The 13,031-nt window shown below is 42.4% G+C and overlaps 1 protein-coding gene and 1 pseudogene across 1 annotated transcript in view; both read right to left on the reverse strand.

Annotated features, from left to right (window-relative positions):
• Window positions 1-733: 733 nt before the first annotated feature.
• Window positions 734-5,518, reverse strand: LOC109469447 (annotated as a pseudogene).
• Window positions 5,519-5,642: 124 nt separating this feature from the next.
• Window positions 5,643-13,031, reverse strand: part of LOC109469448 (signal peptide, CUB and EGF-like domain-containing protein 3) — a 9,639-nt gene continuing 2,250 nt past the window's right edge. The window contains exons 2-9 of the mRNA XM_019767968.1: window positions 9,609-9,731; window positions 9,233-9,355; window positions 8,926-9,027; window positions 8,176-8,451; window positions 7,563-7,829; window positions 7,001-7,144; window positions 5,892-5,990; window positions 5,643-5,662 (exon numbers count right to left, since the gene is read on the reverse strand). Coding sequence (XP_019623527.1) covers window positions 5,643-5,662; window positions 5,892-5,990; window positions 7,001-7,144; window positions 7,563-7,829; window positions 8,176-8,451; window positions 8,926-9,027; window positions 9,233-9,355; window positions 9,609-9,731 — 1,154 coding nt within the window. The remainder of the gene's footprint in view (window positions 5,663-5,891; window positions 5,991-7,000; window positions 7,145-7,562; window positions 7,830-8,175; window positions 8,452-8,925; window positions 9,028-9,232; window positions 9,356-9,608; window positions 9,732-13,031) is intronic.

A 13,031-nucleotide genomic window follows, 5' to 3' on the forward strand; every position in this document is an offset into this window, starting at 1 on the left:
GTTCAAAAGTCTGGTAATGTATTCCATTAACTGCTTTTGTTTTGTAATCATTGAGTACAAAAGTGAATCCTCACATATACAACTAGCATGTTCAGATCACTGCTGCAATACCAAGGAAAGCCGAAAGGGGGTCCAAAATCGAATCGTTTGTTCCTCTTACCAAATTCTACCCATGTGCCAAATATGATTTTCATTTATAATTCATCATTGTCTTCTCGAGTTATGCTGCTTTCAGACTCAAACGCACACACACATACGCATGCTCGCGCGCGCACGCACAGACATTTACACACACGCACACGGATACACACGCGCGCACACACACACACACACACACACACACACACACTCACACAAACACGAACACACACATGTACACAGGAACGCAAGCACAAATACGTACACGCGGACGCACGCTCACAAGCACCCACACACAAACATACACACACAAACACACATACATGTTGTACACGCACGCACGCACGCACACACACCTGTACACACGCACGTACGTACGTAAGCATTTATGAGAACACACGCACGTACGCACACATACACAAACACACACACACACACACACACACACACAAAATAAACACACACACACACACACACACACACACACACACACGCAAACACACTCACTCGCTCACTCACCGTTCCCATAGCAGTCGATCAAGTACGTACACACATACAAGTTAATCAGTTTTCATGCGACAAACACACATTCATGTTAGAACGTGGCCCAACTTTCGGTAGTCGTGGTGTTTTCATGCTCCACGGTACCCAGATGTTCCGCTTTGCTGAAGGTCAGCGTCACCTGGCTGCCTCGTGCAAAAACCTAAACAGCAATAAAACATCACGTAACGTTATAATACGCTGGACTTCTTCGCTGTGCTCGCTATTAAAGTGAAATTGAAAGAGAATCATACAGAGGCTACATTTAAATAAAAAATACTAACGTATCCAGAGCTGTGCCTATCTGCTTCTAAGCCTGAATGGGTTTAAGTTTTAGGATCGGGCATTCGCGTATGTAACCCTACACCACATGGTTTCTGCTACAGCACCAGTAACCAACATTGAACTTATCTTTTTACCGGACAAAGAAGACATAGAGCAAAAGCAATAAAGTTCCCCGTTCTGCGGATGTAAGTATGATAAACACGGGTGGTGTTCACCACGAATGTTTAGGGATAACAGGTACTCCACATAGTCACGAAAGAAAGATCGAATGGTCATGAATGTTACGATTTACATTATCTGGCCCCATCGGTTTCTCATTCTCATTTCACATTGACCTTTATTCAGTATAACAATTCATGTAGCAATGAATGGGTAGAAATTAACACAACTTTATATATTACATATTGGCATGAAAGTTAATCTGTGTTGGTTTAATACATTATGTCGAAAATGCTCACGAATATTACAATATACATTATCTGGCCTCACTGATTTGCTACACTAGTATTTGCACATCTTATCAATGGGTAATTATAAATGTACCTTCTTCTTGAATTCCCCGATCACTTGTAAAGGGGCCATTGCGAGTCCGAACAAACGGAACACCACGCAAACGGTTGTCGAAACCGCACCGTTGATCGCTGAACTCCAACTTCCCAAAGTCCATGGCGTTGGGCGGCATGGTGAAGTCACTCCCGAACGCTGTTAGATGGTTACAGTGGCAGATGGTGCTGTTGATACTAGACTGGTTGCTAATCTGTGGGGAACGGCAAAATACATGTGATGTCATTATCACATTTTGACACATTTTATTCTTAAATATTAAATATTGAATTGAATTTTACTTAAATTTTACTTAAACTTACTTCCTCTCGCATTTAAATATTACTGTAAACCTGGAACTGGTCGAAGTGCTTTCATTGACGCTATTTTCGCGGTTACTTCTCCAGATATACAGGTCGTTTGTGCTATGGACTGCTTACACAATAATTTTAGTTTCTACCCGAATATGGACCAACAGGAAGAACAGTTACTGTGACGTTACGTACCGCACAACCGTCTGTCATCCAGGCTTCCAGGGTCTCGTTCCAGTAGAGACACTTCAGACGGGCCCACTGGATCTCGTAGGCGAAGAAGTCACGGGCATCCCCAGGGTCAGACTTGTTTTCGAAGCCACACTCGGTCACTGGACCTGAAAAATGGAAACAGCATCAGTAAGTGGTAAAAGTGTGCATTTATAGAAATTAGACATGTGCTTACAAAGGCGACTGTTATATTTCCAGTGGTACCTGTTGACTAAATAAGGCAATTACAAAATATATAGTCAAAGTATAGAAATATTCTCTTTTTATCAGATCCCGATTTCCGTTCAAATAATACATATACACATATTCGACATAATCCCTTATATTAGTAGGGGCGACAAATCAAATGTTACTATTGTAGTGTCTTGGTGTGGTTTTTCGGTATCTAACCAATTCTATAATTATCCATAAAAGTCTTCACGCAGACATTTTTTGTTCACAACAAAAGATATGTTAACCATCATGTATCATTGTCATTAGGTGCAAACAGCTTCCACCGATCCTATCTAGTATGTCAAGCATTAATGCATTGTAGCATTAAAGGGAATGGCAAAATGCTGACCTAGAACCTGAACTTTGACGTAGTATTCTCCCGGATCCTCCTCCCCTTGGATGAACATTGTTGCCTTTGTCTTGTCCGTGTCGCCTTCATCGCCCCCCAGGCTTTTAGTTAGGGAACACTGCTCGGGAAGAAGGTACGTCTCCATGGACACGTTGTAGTTCTGGTCGTCAGGGCGGCCCCCGCGTCTACCCGACACGCGGTACACTACGCTTGCGTTTAACGGTATGATGGTGACCAGGAATCCCTCTGCCATGGTGGTAAGGTTGTAGAAATGATACCTGGCGCTTCTTTTTCCGGCCGAAGGGATGGTTATGATCTTTGTCGCCGGCTTGTTATTGGGATTGCCTGGAATGGTGATGATGAAATCCTCGGTGAGGTTGCGGAAGGTCATTACTTCGTTGTTCTCCTGTTGAAGTGACAGCTCTACGACCGATGACCGGACCTGGTGTTCCCCGGAGCCCCAGGTGAACGGGTTTTGTTCAAACTGCTTCATCTGAAAGACAAGAAACCCATGTTGTATGTATAAATTTTATGGTCATAAACACGACGAATGGAAGAACTGGAACTACCATTATTACCCTTGAAACAAAAGAGGTCAATGACATCTATAGGACAATACCAGTAGGTTATCTGAAGAAAACAGCGATCTGGCTTAAAATCGATTTACATCATTTACATTACTTTAATAACCCTGCCACCATGGAAATGAAGGGAAGGGATCATTGATGACTAGAGCAGGACACTGGCACCTACTTTAACAGTGACACTTTGCGGCGCATGTTCGAATTCGGAGAAAAGTGCGGCTTGAGACGGAAGCTGGAAGCATCCTTCCTCTGTCTGCACGGTCTGGCCCCCAAACTCAGAGCCCAAAATCTTTTGAGCACTCAGGGTGACTCCGCCTTTTGTGAGCGACACAGGCGGGTCACCAGGCTTCAGGGTCTTGATCATGGCATTTTCCATCTTCTCCAGAACCCGGCGGCTTTCCTGGACAATATTGCGTCTCTGTATGTAAAGTGATTACAGTTATTTACCTATGACGATAAGCTATTGTTGCTATAATAGTGGTTCCTGTAATCTGAAATTATCAGGTGTACTAATGGTTAACAGGTCGCTAAAGGTTGTTTAATTTACCATAATATTAACAACATAGGGAAACCTCATTCCAAAGATCCTATTTTCATATGCATACCCTTGGGACATTCATTAAATTTCACAGCTGTCCATACAAGTCAATGGCAATAGTAATTCATGTATGCTCAGGTAAAACAAACATTTGAATTGAGTTGATACAGTGTTGGAGGGTGTTGAGCAAAGCGTAATGACTTACTCCTACCTTAGCATCATTCTCTTGTTTCTTTTGTTCAGCCTTTTGAAGGCGCTCCTCTGGAGAGAGACTCTCGTCCTCCGCGGGGGCAGAACTGAGGCCATCATCACCCGGTTTCTCTTCCGCATCTTCCTTTGGTCCTTCGAGCAGTGCGCCAACGGACTCCAATAGAGCTTTGAAAGGAAAGAATTAAAGAACACAATGTTGTAACAAAATATGTCATGGCCATACTTATAGTACTTATACGCTTGTTTGAAATGGATTATATGGCTAATCTATTAGTCATATTTGGTTCATTCGTTGTTCCGTTACCCAGTTTACCCTTTGCTCGTATGACATCTCTTGGTAGAGAAAGAAAGATCTTCTCTCTGTGACTCTAGAACTGGTGTATCCTGTACTTACATCCTCCCACAGACTCCAGAGTTGCCGGGTCGGACATGTCGACCTCATCCAGCGCGCTTGTGATGGACTGGAGCATGCCCAGTGCCTTTTCCTCCTGCATAAGACCATTAGGTCATTAGCAAAATTAGAACTTATCAAAACTTTGAAAATCAGAACTGGATTGTATTTGTATACTCACTATGTTTGCTTTTTTTTTTAACTGGAGCACAATATCTGTGTGTGTTTACATGTTTCATTTTTGTTCTCAAAATTGTTGGAATCTGTGCATATGGCAGTGATCATTGAACCAGACTAACATCATTTATCTGATATCCAACTACTGATGAAGAAACGAGATTATGACGGTGATGTTTTTCGGGCAATAAATGTCTACGTTTGTCACACGAATACAAATCTTGCTACAGATGTTGCAAATATAATTTACACGGGGTGTAGGAATTGACACGGTCAATACTCGGACAATCTAGATCTGTATCTGTACATGAATCTGTATCTGTACATGAATATGTATGTGTACATGAATATGTATGTGATAGTAAATAAAGATCTCGATTGATTGTCATAGATTGATAGATATTTAAAAAACGTAAGGTTTTCTGTACTTTTACTTCTTTTATTTATTCATGAATCTTTAGGCTAGTCCTTCAGTTGTAATTTAGACTTCAGTGAATTTTATGATGGCTGCTGCTGGTGGCATTTACCTGTGTGGATAATTAAGCATGAAGCGTATCTTAACTGTCAAGTTGTTACACCTTAATTGTAATTAAGGAGCTTTGTGCGTACCTCTGTCTCTTCCACAGCAGCTGTTGTCATCACCTCTACAGGCTTCAATCATTGGAACAACAGATATTAGTACACATTGAGCAATATAAGGTGGCTGCTTGCAATGAAATTGCTTGTTATCAATATTGAGTACACATGTTTTGGAGATGATGACAATTAGTCTTTAAAGCTGACTTGGCCAAGACAAAATTTTAAAAACACCCTATGGATTTGGAGAGAAACATGTTGCACAAATACCATCGATACTGTCTTCAGGGTAGAATTGAGTCAATGTACAATATGACTGAAATTTGCAAAGCTACTGGCATGAACAACTTCATCTTCTACATATCTTCCATGATGAACTAGTAAATGTTCTCGAAAGCTGCAAACCTGATATGATGACGTTTGCCTGACGTCATCCGGTGATTTGCTGCTTGCTGTACAGAAAACATGAAGCAGAAGGGATGTTATTATTTCTATCTTTGTTGGTCCATTTCTTCTTCTACTACTAAAAAAAAATATCACTCTGACCAGAAGACTGTTACCATGGTAAATGATACCCTGTAGTGAACGCATATGAATGTATTTAAGTAAAAAGTAGACAGAGCAGTAGTTTGTTAAGCTTTACTATTAACTATGTGAAGATAAACATTATGCATTTCCTTTCCAAATGTTACCTTACTACATTTTGTTTCATTCTTCATCAAGTAAACACATGGCTCTAATGTGTTTACAAATAGGCCTGAACAAGAAGGAATACGTTTTTCATGGAAGTAAATCACCAACTTACCAGCTTCGTTGGACTCTGTTGTAGGAATCGGCGGCTCTGGTTCCGAGTCATAATAGGAATCACTGTAATAATAGTAATCACTGTCGCTTCCAGCGTCATCTGAGAGAACAGATTGATACATTAATCTCTGTATGTAATACTCTAAGGCCTTTGCCACACAAGGCCTTACTCTAGGGGCGCTAGTTTTACTCTGGGAGAGCTGGTTTTACTCTGGGAGTGATGGTTTTACTCTGGGGGAGTTGGTTTTACTCTAGGGGTGCTGGTTTTACTCTGATGGAGCTGGTTTTACTCTGAGGGAGCTGATTTTACTCTGATGGAGCTGGTTTTACTCTGGGGGAGCTGGTTTTACTCTGATGGAGCTGGTTTTACTCTGGGGGAGCTGGTTTTACTCTGGGAGTGCTGGTTTTACTCTAGGGGCGCTAGTTTTACTCTAGAGGAGCTGGTTTTACTCTGGGAGTGCTGGTTTTACTCTGGAGGAGCTGGTTTTACTCTGGGGGAGCTGGTTTTACTCTTGGGGTGCTGATTTTACTCTGGGGGAGCTGGTTTTACTCTGGGGGTTCTGGTTTTACTCTGGGAGTGCTGCTTTTACTCTGGGTGTGCTGGTTTTACTCTGGGGGAGCTGGTTTTACTCTGGGGGTTCTGGTTTTATTCTGGGAGTGCTGGTTTTACTCTGATGGAGCTGGTTTTACTCTGAGGTGCTGGTTTTACTCTGGGAGTGCTGGTTTTACTCTGGAGGAGCTGGTTTTACTCTAGGGGCGCTAGGTTTACTCTGGGGGAGCTGGTTTTACTAGGGGTGTGCTGGTTTTACTCTGGGAGTGCTAGTTTTACTCTGAGGGAGCTGGTTTTATTCTGGAGGAGCTGGTTTTACTCTATCTAGGGGCGCTAGGTTTACTCTTGGGGAGCTGGTTTTACTCTGGGGGTGCTGGTTTTACTCTAGGGGCGCTAGTTTTACTGTGGGGTGCTGTTTTCTTTTTTCTAGGGGCGCTATTTTTACTCTGATAGGGTGGGAGCTGGTTTTACTTTGGGGGAGCTAGTTTTACTCTGGGGGCGCTGGTTTTACTCTACGAGCGTTAGGTTTTACTCTAAAAGCATCGCTGATAAACACTTACCGTCGTCAGACGATATCTGGTCTCCTGCAGACTCCGACGTCTTCGCCGGAGTGCTTGAAGAGGACGAGCTTGTGGAAAGGACGGTAGTCATCCGACTGGTCCGCCGAGTGGTAGTAGCTGGACTCGGTGTTGTCGGCACAGGCGCTAGAAGGGGAAACAATCAAGGGAATATATCATAGCCACGACAACAAGGACAATATGAATGAATGAATGAATGAATGAACGGATGGATGAATGGATAAATGAATGAATGGCCTTTATTTAGACTGACTCTCTCTCTCTCTCTGTATATATATATATATATATATATATATATATATGTGTGTGTGTGTGTGTGTGTGTGTGTATGTGCGTATATGTGTGTGTCTATATATATATATATACAGAGAGAGACATTCATTCATCCATTCATTTATCCATTCATAACTTTTGTAACATCTTTTTTTGCTAGTTAAATTTTGGCTTAGATGCTGCTCTTCCAATGACACGGTCTTGAGGCCACTAAACGAGCTGCAAGCATATTGGTATATATATGCTAGTCAAGGACCACTCAGTAACTCACCTGTCCTGCTCTGTCCAACTAGAGGCGAGCTCTCTCGGTAAACTCCGATTGTAGTGATCGCTACCTTGTATATCGTGTCGGGCTGGAGCCCCGTGATGACTGCAGATCTAGCGCCGGGACCCGGGGAGGGGATGAGCCGCTCCGTCGCCTCCCCCTGCCCGTACATGATGCGGTACCCGGTCACAGCCGCGTCGGGAGGCACCCAGGTGAAGACCAGCATGAAGTCGGTCACTTCAACGAACTGCAGGTCTGTGGAGGAACGCGCTCCTGGAAATGCACGGTTAAAATCAGTTTCCAGATCCGTTGTCTATCCATAAACCTTCTGGATAGACCACGCGTATCCAGAAACTTGCCTGGGGCAATTCTACGTTCTTGCATACGAGACTATCTCGAATCGTGTCTGATGCTAAGCTTATAGGCATAGAACTAGATAATACCTGATGGAATTATGAAATAATTTAAAACGAGATAAATGTACCTTGTTATTTTTCATAAACTATACCATAGTTACTTGTACCTATCCAAATGAGACAAAACTTTGCAATAATGGTCTCTGTTAAGATATAATTCAATTTATATGGCCGCTAATAACAAGGAACAAAGCACTCCGTACCAGTGGCTGCGCGCATGATCGCCTCCTCGCTCTGTGACCTCCGACCCTCCGACAGGACCAGTGACGTCACCTCGATGACGTAATCAGTTTCCGATGGCAGCCCGGCCACCATGCATGACGCCCGGTCCGTGCTGTGATTGACAGCTGTCGTCAGGTCCAGCCTCAGCACCACGACACGGTACCCCTGAAGGTCAGGGTCACGGGATGGAGACCACGTGACATTGAACCCTCCTTCCGTGACGTCAGTAACGGCTAGGTTTACAGGTGGGTCCACAGCTGCGGAAAAAGTGCAAGTGCAAGTGATCTCGAAGCAGTTTAGCAACATGAAGTCAATAAAAAGTTGAGCTAATCTTCCATTAGTCGTGACGAAAAAGACAGGCGCCATGTACAGTATTTACAGGTCCATTGTACTGGGAAAATACCCCTAGCTCCTGCTTTTCGATGAGTACAGTCAACACTTGACCCCGGCTTAACTTAACGTATCTTCTCTTCAAGTCTATGCTGATGACCGTACACCGTCTTCTGTACAAAGCTACGTTGATGCCCGTACACCGTACCTTCAGTACAAAGCTACGTTGATGCCCGTACACCGTACCTTCAGTACAAAGCTACGTTGATGACCGTACATCGTACCTGCAGTAAAAGCTGTGCTGATGCCCGTACACCGTACCTTCAGTACAACGCTATATCGATGACCGTGCGCAGTACCTTCAGTACAAAGCTATGTTGATGATTGTACACCGTACGTACCTTGAGTGCAGCGCTGGGTTTTCCACCCAGCCTGACATCCAGCTGAGCACACACCCGAGATCGGGTCACAGTTGACGTCCCCGCCCTGGCAGTGGCCGCACACTAGTGAAAAAGAAGGCACCAATTGGCCAACATTGCTGGTAATAGAGTTTTTTGCCACTTGCTTCTTTTCATATAGGCGAAGACGTGAAGATCTCCCTTTAAGTCCCACATTTGCAACTTTAACTGTGAGAGTAAGATTGCCAAAGAGAAATTCATTGGTACCTGCATGTGAAAAAAGAATTGTAACATACGAAAAGCTCCTCACCTTCACAACTATGACCGTCTTTCATCAACACGAAGCCCTGTCGGCAGGAACAGTTGTAACTTCCCAGCAAGTTGGTGCAGATCTGGCCACACCCTCCGCTGTCTGTTGCACATTCGTTAATGTCTGCAAAACCGAGAAAAACATTTCTGTCTAGGATTATACATACAAATTAACCAACAAAGCACCTCACAACATCTGCCATATCACATATTGCAACTTTCACACAGGAATTATCAGGGAAGACGAATGCAAATATTGGAGTAAAGAACCTTCAAAATACTGTGGCAAGAATGACGTGTTTTTTTAGATACAACTATTGGAACGCAAAGAATTCCATCTATATCAGATTCTATGAATCTATCCGAAATCTCCCCACCTTCACAACCATGGCCGTCTACCTTCAACGCGAAACCCGGTCGGCAGGAACAGATGTAACTTCCCAGGACGTTGGTGCAGATCTGGCCACACCCTCCAATGTCTGTTGCACATTCGTTAATGTCTACAAAACCGAGAAAAACATTTCTGTCTATTACTATACATAGAAATTAACCAACAAAGCACCTTAGAACATCTGCCATATCACATATTGCAACTTTCAAACAGGAGTTATGCTGAGGTCACATTTCCAAACCGGGGCCCAACCGGGCTGTTTCGATTAACGAAAAATCAACAATTTATATTAATAATATACGCAAATAGTTCCCGTTATTAATTTTTTCAACTTTTTTTGCTTTGTTGTCTTTTATATCAAACTTTTGGTTCCATAAGACTACCCGGCCAGGCCCCGGGTTGGAAATGTGACCCCAGCATTATCGGGGAAAACGAATGCAAAGATTGTAGTAAAGAAACTTCAAAATACTGTGGCAAGAATGACGTGTTTTTTATACAACTCTTGGAATGCAAAGAATCCCTTCTATATCAGATTCTATGAATCTATCCGAAATCTTTGCACCTTCACAACCATGGCCATCTGCCTTCAACGCGAAACCTAGTCGGCAGGAACAGTTGTAACTTCCCAGGACGTTGGTGCAGATCTGGTCACACCCATCACTGTCTGTTACACATTCGTCAATGTCTGCAAAAGCAATGAACATGCCATTGTTCGGAAGTTCTGTGCATTAAACAAGCCAACATATCACTTGTGTCATATTTGTAATTTTCACACAGGATTTACCTAAGAAGTCGAATTCAAAATCTGAGGCAAGGAAACTTTAATAGGATCTGCGGACACTGAAACAGGGAGGAGCATTACTTTTGAAAATCACTAAGACAACCTGCCTGCCAAAAATCGTGAACCTCGGACCATGCCTTCCAAATTTATCGTGCATAATCTGCCAAACAGTGCCAAGACGATTTCATAGCCTTCTCGTCGAAGGCAACAAGTGTCCATAGGCGACCATTCTCCGTGAAGTTTTATATTTTGCAAATACATATAATCAACAACACGACAATCTAAACAGATAAACAAAGTCATATTTCATGACAATATGTTTCATTTACACATCATTTATTTGATAAGGTATCGTAGTAGGTGCCAATCAGTCACAATCACAGTCACAAGAAGTCACAACCCAAACAGATACTCGCAAACGATTATGCACAACCACCGAGTATCTGCTTACAAAACCTCGCCTATCACACAGCTACTTAAGCCATATTCCACAGAATTACAGAAATAGGGGTGTTTCAGAAATATGAATTTAACTCAATATAAAACCTGCTGCGGTGAAAGGAAAACAACGTGCACATCACGGATATACCGACACACCACATGCCCAATTACAAAGAAATACAGCGAAGACATCACTGACTTTTTACTGCAAACACATTGGAGAACGGCTCACCACTTCGACTACAGTCGACGAAACAGCTGTTTTAATCAACAACCAATATCCGTATCTGCCTGAAGGCCCCCCCCCCGCTATTCAAAACTAAACGTTTTTTTTTTTTTTTTTGTCGGCCGGGCCCATGTGCCTCTAAAATTTAGGGGTGCTTTTGAAATATTAAATTGACCACGAAAACAGCTACGGTAAAAATAAAAATACGTGCATTACCAAGGGCATGCCTGCACGACGTATAGAATTAAACAATGGGAACCCTGTGATCTAGCTGCGAACACGATACTCACGACTTCCCACAATACTCCGTCCAAAGGTCATGACCTCCTTCACGTAGTAATAAAAACAAAATAACGTACATCATATGCGGCTTAATAGCAAAACGTATGCCCAAAATCAGCTGCGAACCAGCGAATCAGCTCACCAGAGAATCAGCTGCGAACATGAAAACAATGAAACCTTTTGCGGCCCTCGGACACCCCTTTCAGTGTTCTGCAGGCTTGCCTTGACTGTTGCTTAGGTATTTTTGGGCTGTTCCATTTTTTTTCTAGGCGTCTTACAGAGGGGTGTACATACTTCCGGGTTGAACGAACGTAAAAGTATGTGGAAAGGCACTATAAATCCCCAAATAGATATATATTTTCCCCAAAGGTTCTTTGAATTGGGAATTGGGCATATTTTCACTAAATGTGGCTATGCAATCCTGGAACAGCTAATTTGCATAATTAATTAGGAAATTCTATAAATTTACTTTGTTCGATAATACTTTGATCGCGTAAACCACTGGACACTGTTTAGAAAGTTGATCGACAGAAATGTTCCGCTATATCTAGTTCGATTCTTGGTTTCTTGGTATACGAATCAAAGAATGTTTGTGAGATGGGGTACAGTCCTTTCACCGAGCTTCTCCGTTACTAACAGAGTACGACAGAGTAGTTAACTGTCCCCATATCTTTTTAATGTATACATAGATGATTTGAGTGTAAGCTTAAACAATGCCAAGGTGGGCTGTTATGTAGGTGGGTCCATCACCAACCACCTGTTTTATGCCGACGACGTATGTCTGATTTGCCCTAGCATTAAATCTCTACAGAGATTGGTTGGGATTTGTGAAGTGGTTGGCCTTGGTAATGACATATTGTTTAATACTAATAAGACTTTCTGTATGTATTTCCCATGTACTCGTTTGCCACTTCAGCTTCCATTGCCACCCGTAAGTCTATACGGTACCAACCTGAAGTATGTAAACTCATTTGTCTATTTGGGTATACACCTAAATACCACATTAAGTGACGATGATTGTGTACTTGCTATGCTGAAGAGTCTTTATAGTCGTGCAAACAGTATCAACCGCAAATTTTTCTGTTGCTCTCCATCTGTTAAGAGACACCTGTTTATGACGTATTGCGCCCAGCTATATGGCGCTCAGTTATGGAGCTCTGTAAGCTCTGGTGTTTTGTATAAGTGCAGAGTGGCTTGTAACAATTGTTTTAGAATCATAATGAATCTGCCTCGGCGTTGCAGCGCGAGTGAAATGTTTGTCTGTAACTATATTGACACTTTTGAAACCAAGAGGAGGAGAATTTGTTATTCTTTTCTAAAAAGGTTATTTTCCTCCAATAACGCAACAATCTGTCGCTTAATTCATTCCGATGCCTTCTACAGGAATTCATTCTTTCGGAAGACCTACCATTTGTTATGCTTTTAGGTTTCTTCCTGTTTTACTTGTATGTCTGTAGTGTTTTTGTATTATTTTAATGATGTATTGTACATGTTATATGGGTTTTTACCTGAAATAAAGAATTAATGAATAGGACTATAAAACACTATACTTGTGACATATAATTAAGAACGAAAAAAAACAACAACATCTGAGGACATAGTTGTAACTACTGGGAATTTTATACTTACGTACACTGGAAGTTAACCCTACCTAGACCGGGCTTTTTTTGACATGGGGG

The sequence above is a fragment of the Branchiostoma belcheri genome, unplaced genomic scaffold, assembly GCF_001625305.1.
Source record: "Branchiostoma belcheri isolate BF01 breed outbred unplaced genomic scaffold, Haploidv18h27 scaffold203, whole genome shotgun sequence".
NCBI classification, from domain to species: domain Eukaryota; kingdom Metazoa; phylum Chordata; class Leptocardii; order Amphioxiformes; family Branchiostomatidae; genus Branchiostoma; species Branchiostoma belcheri.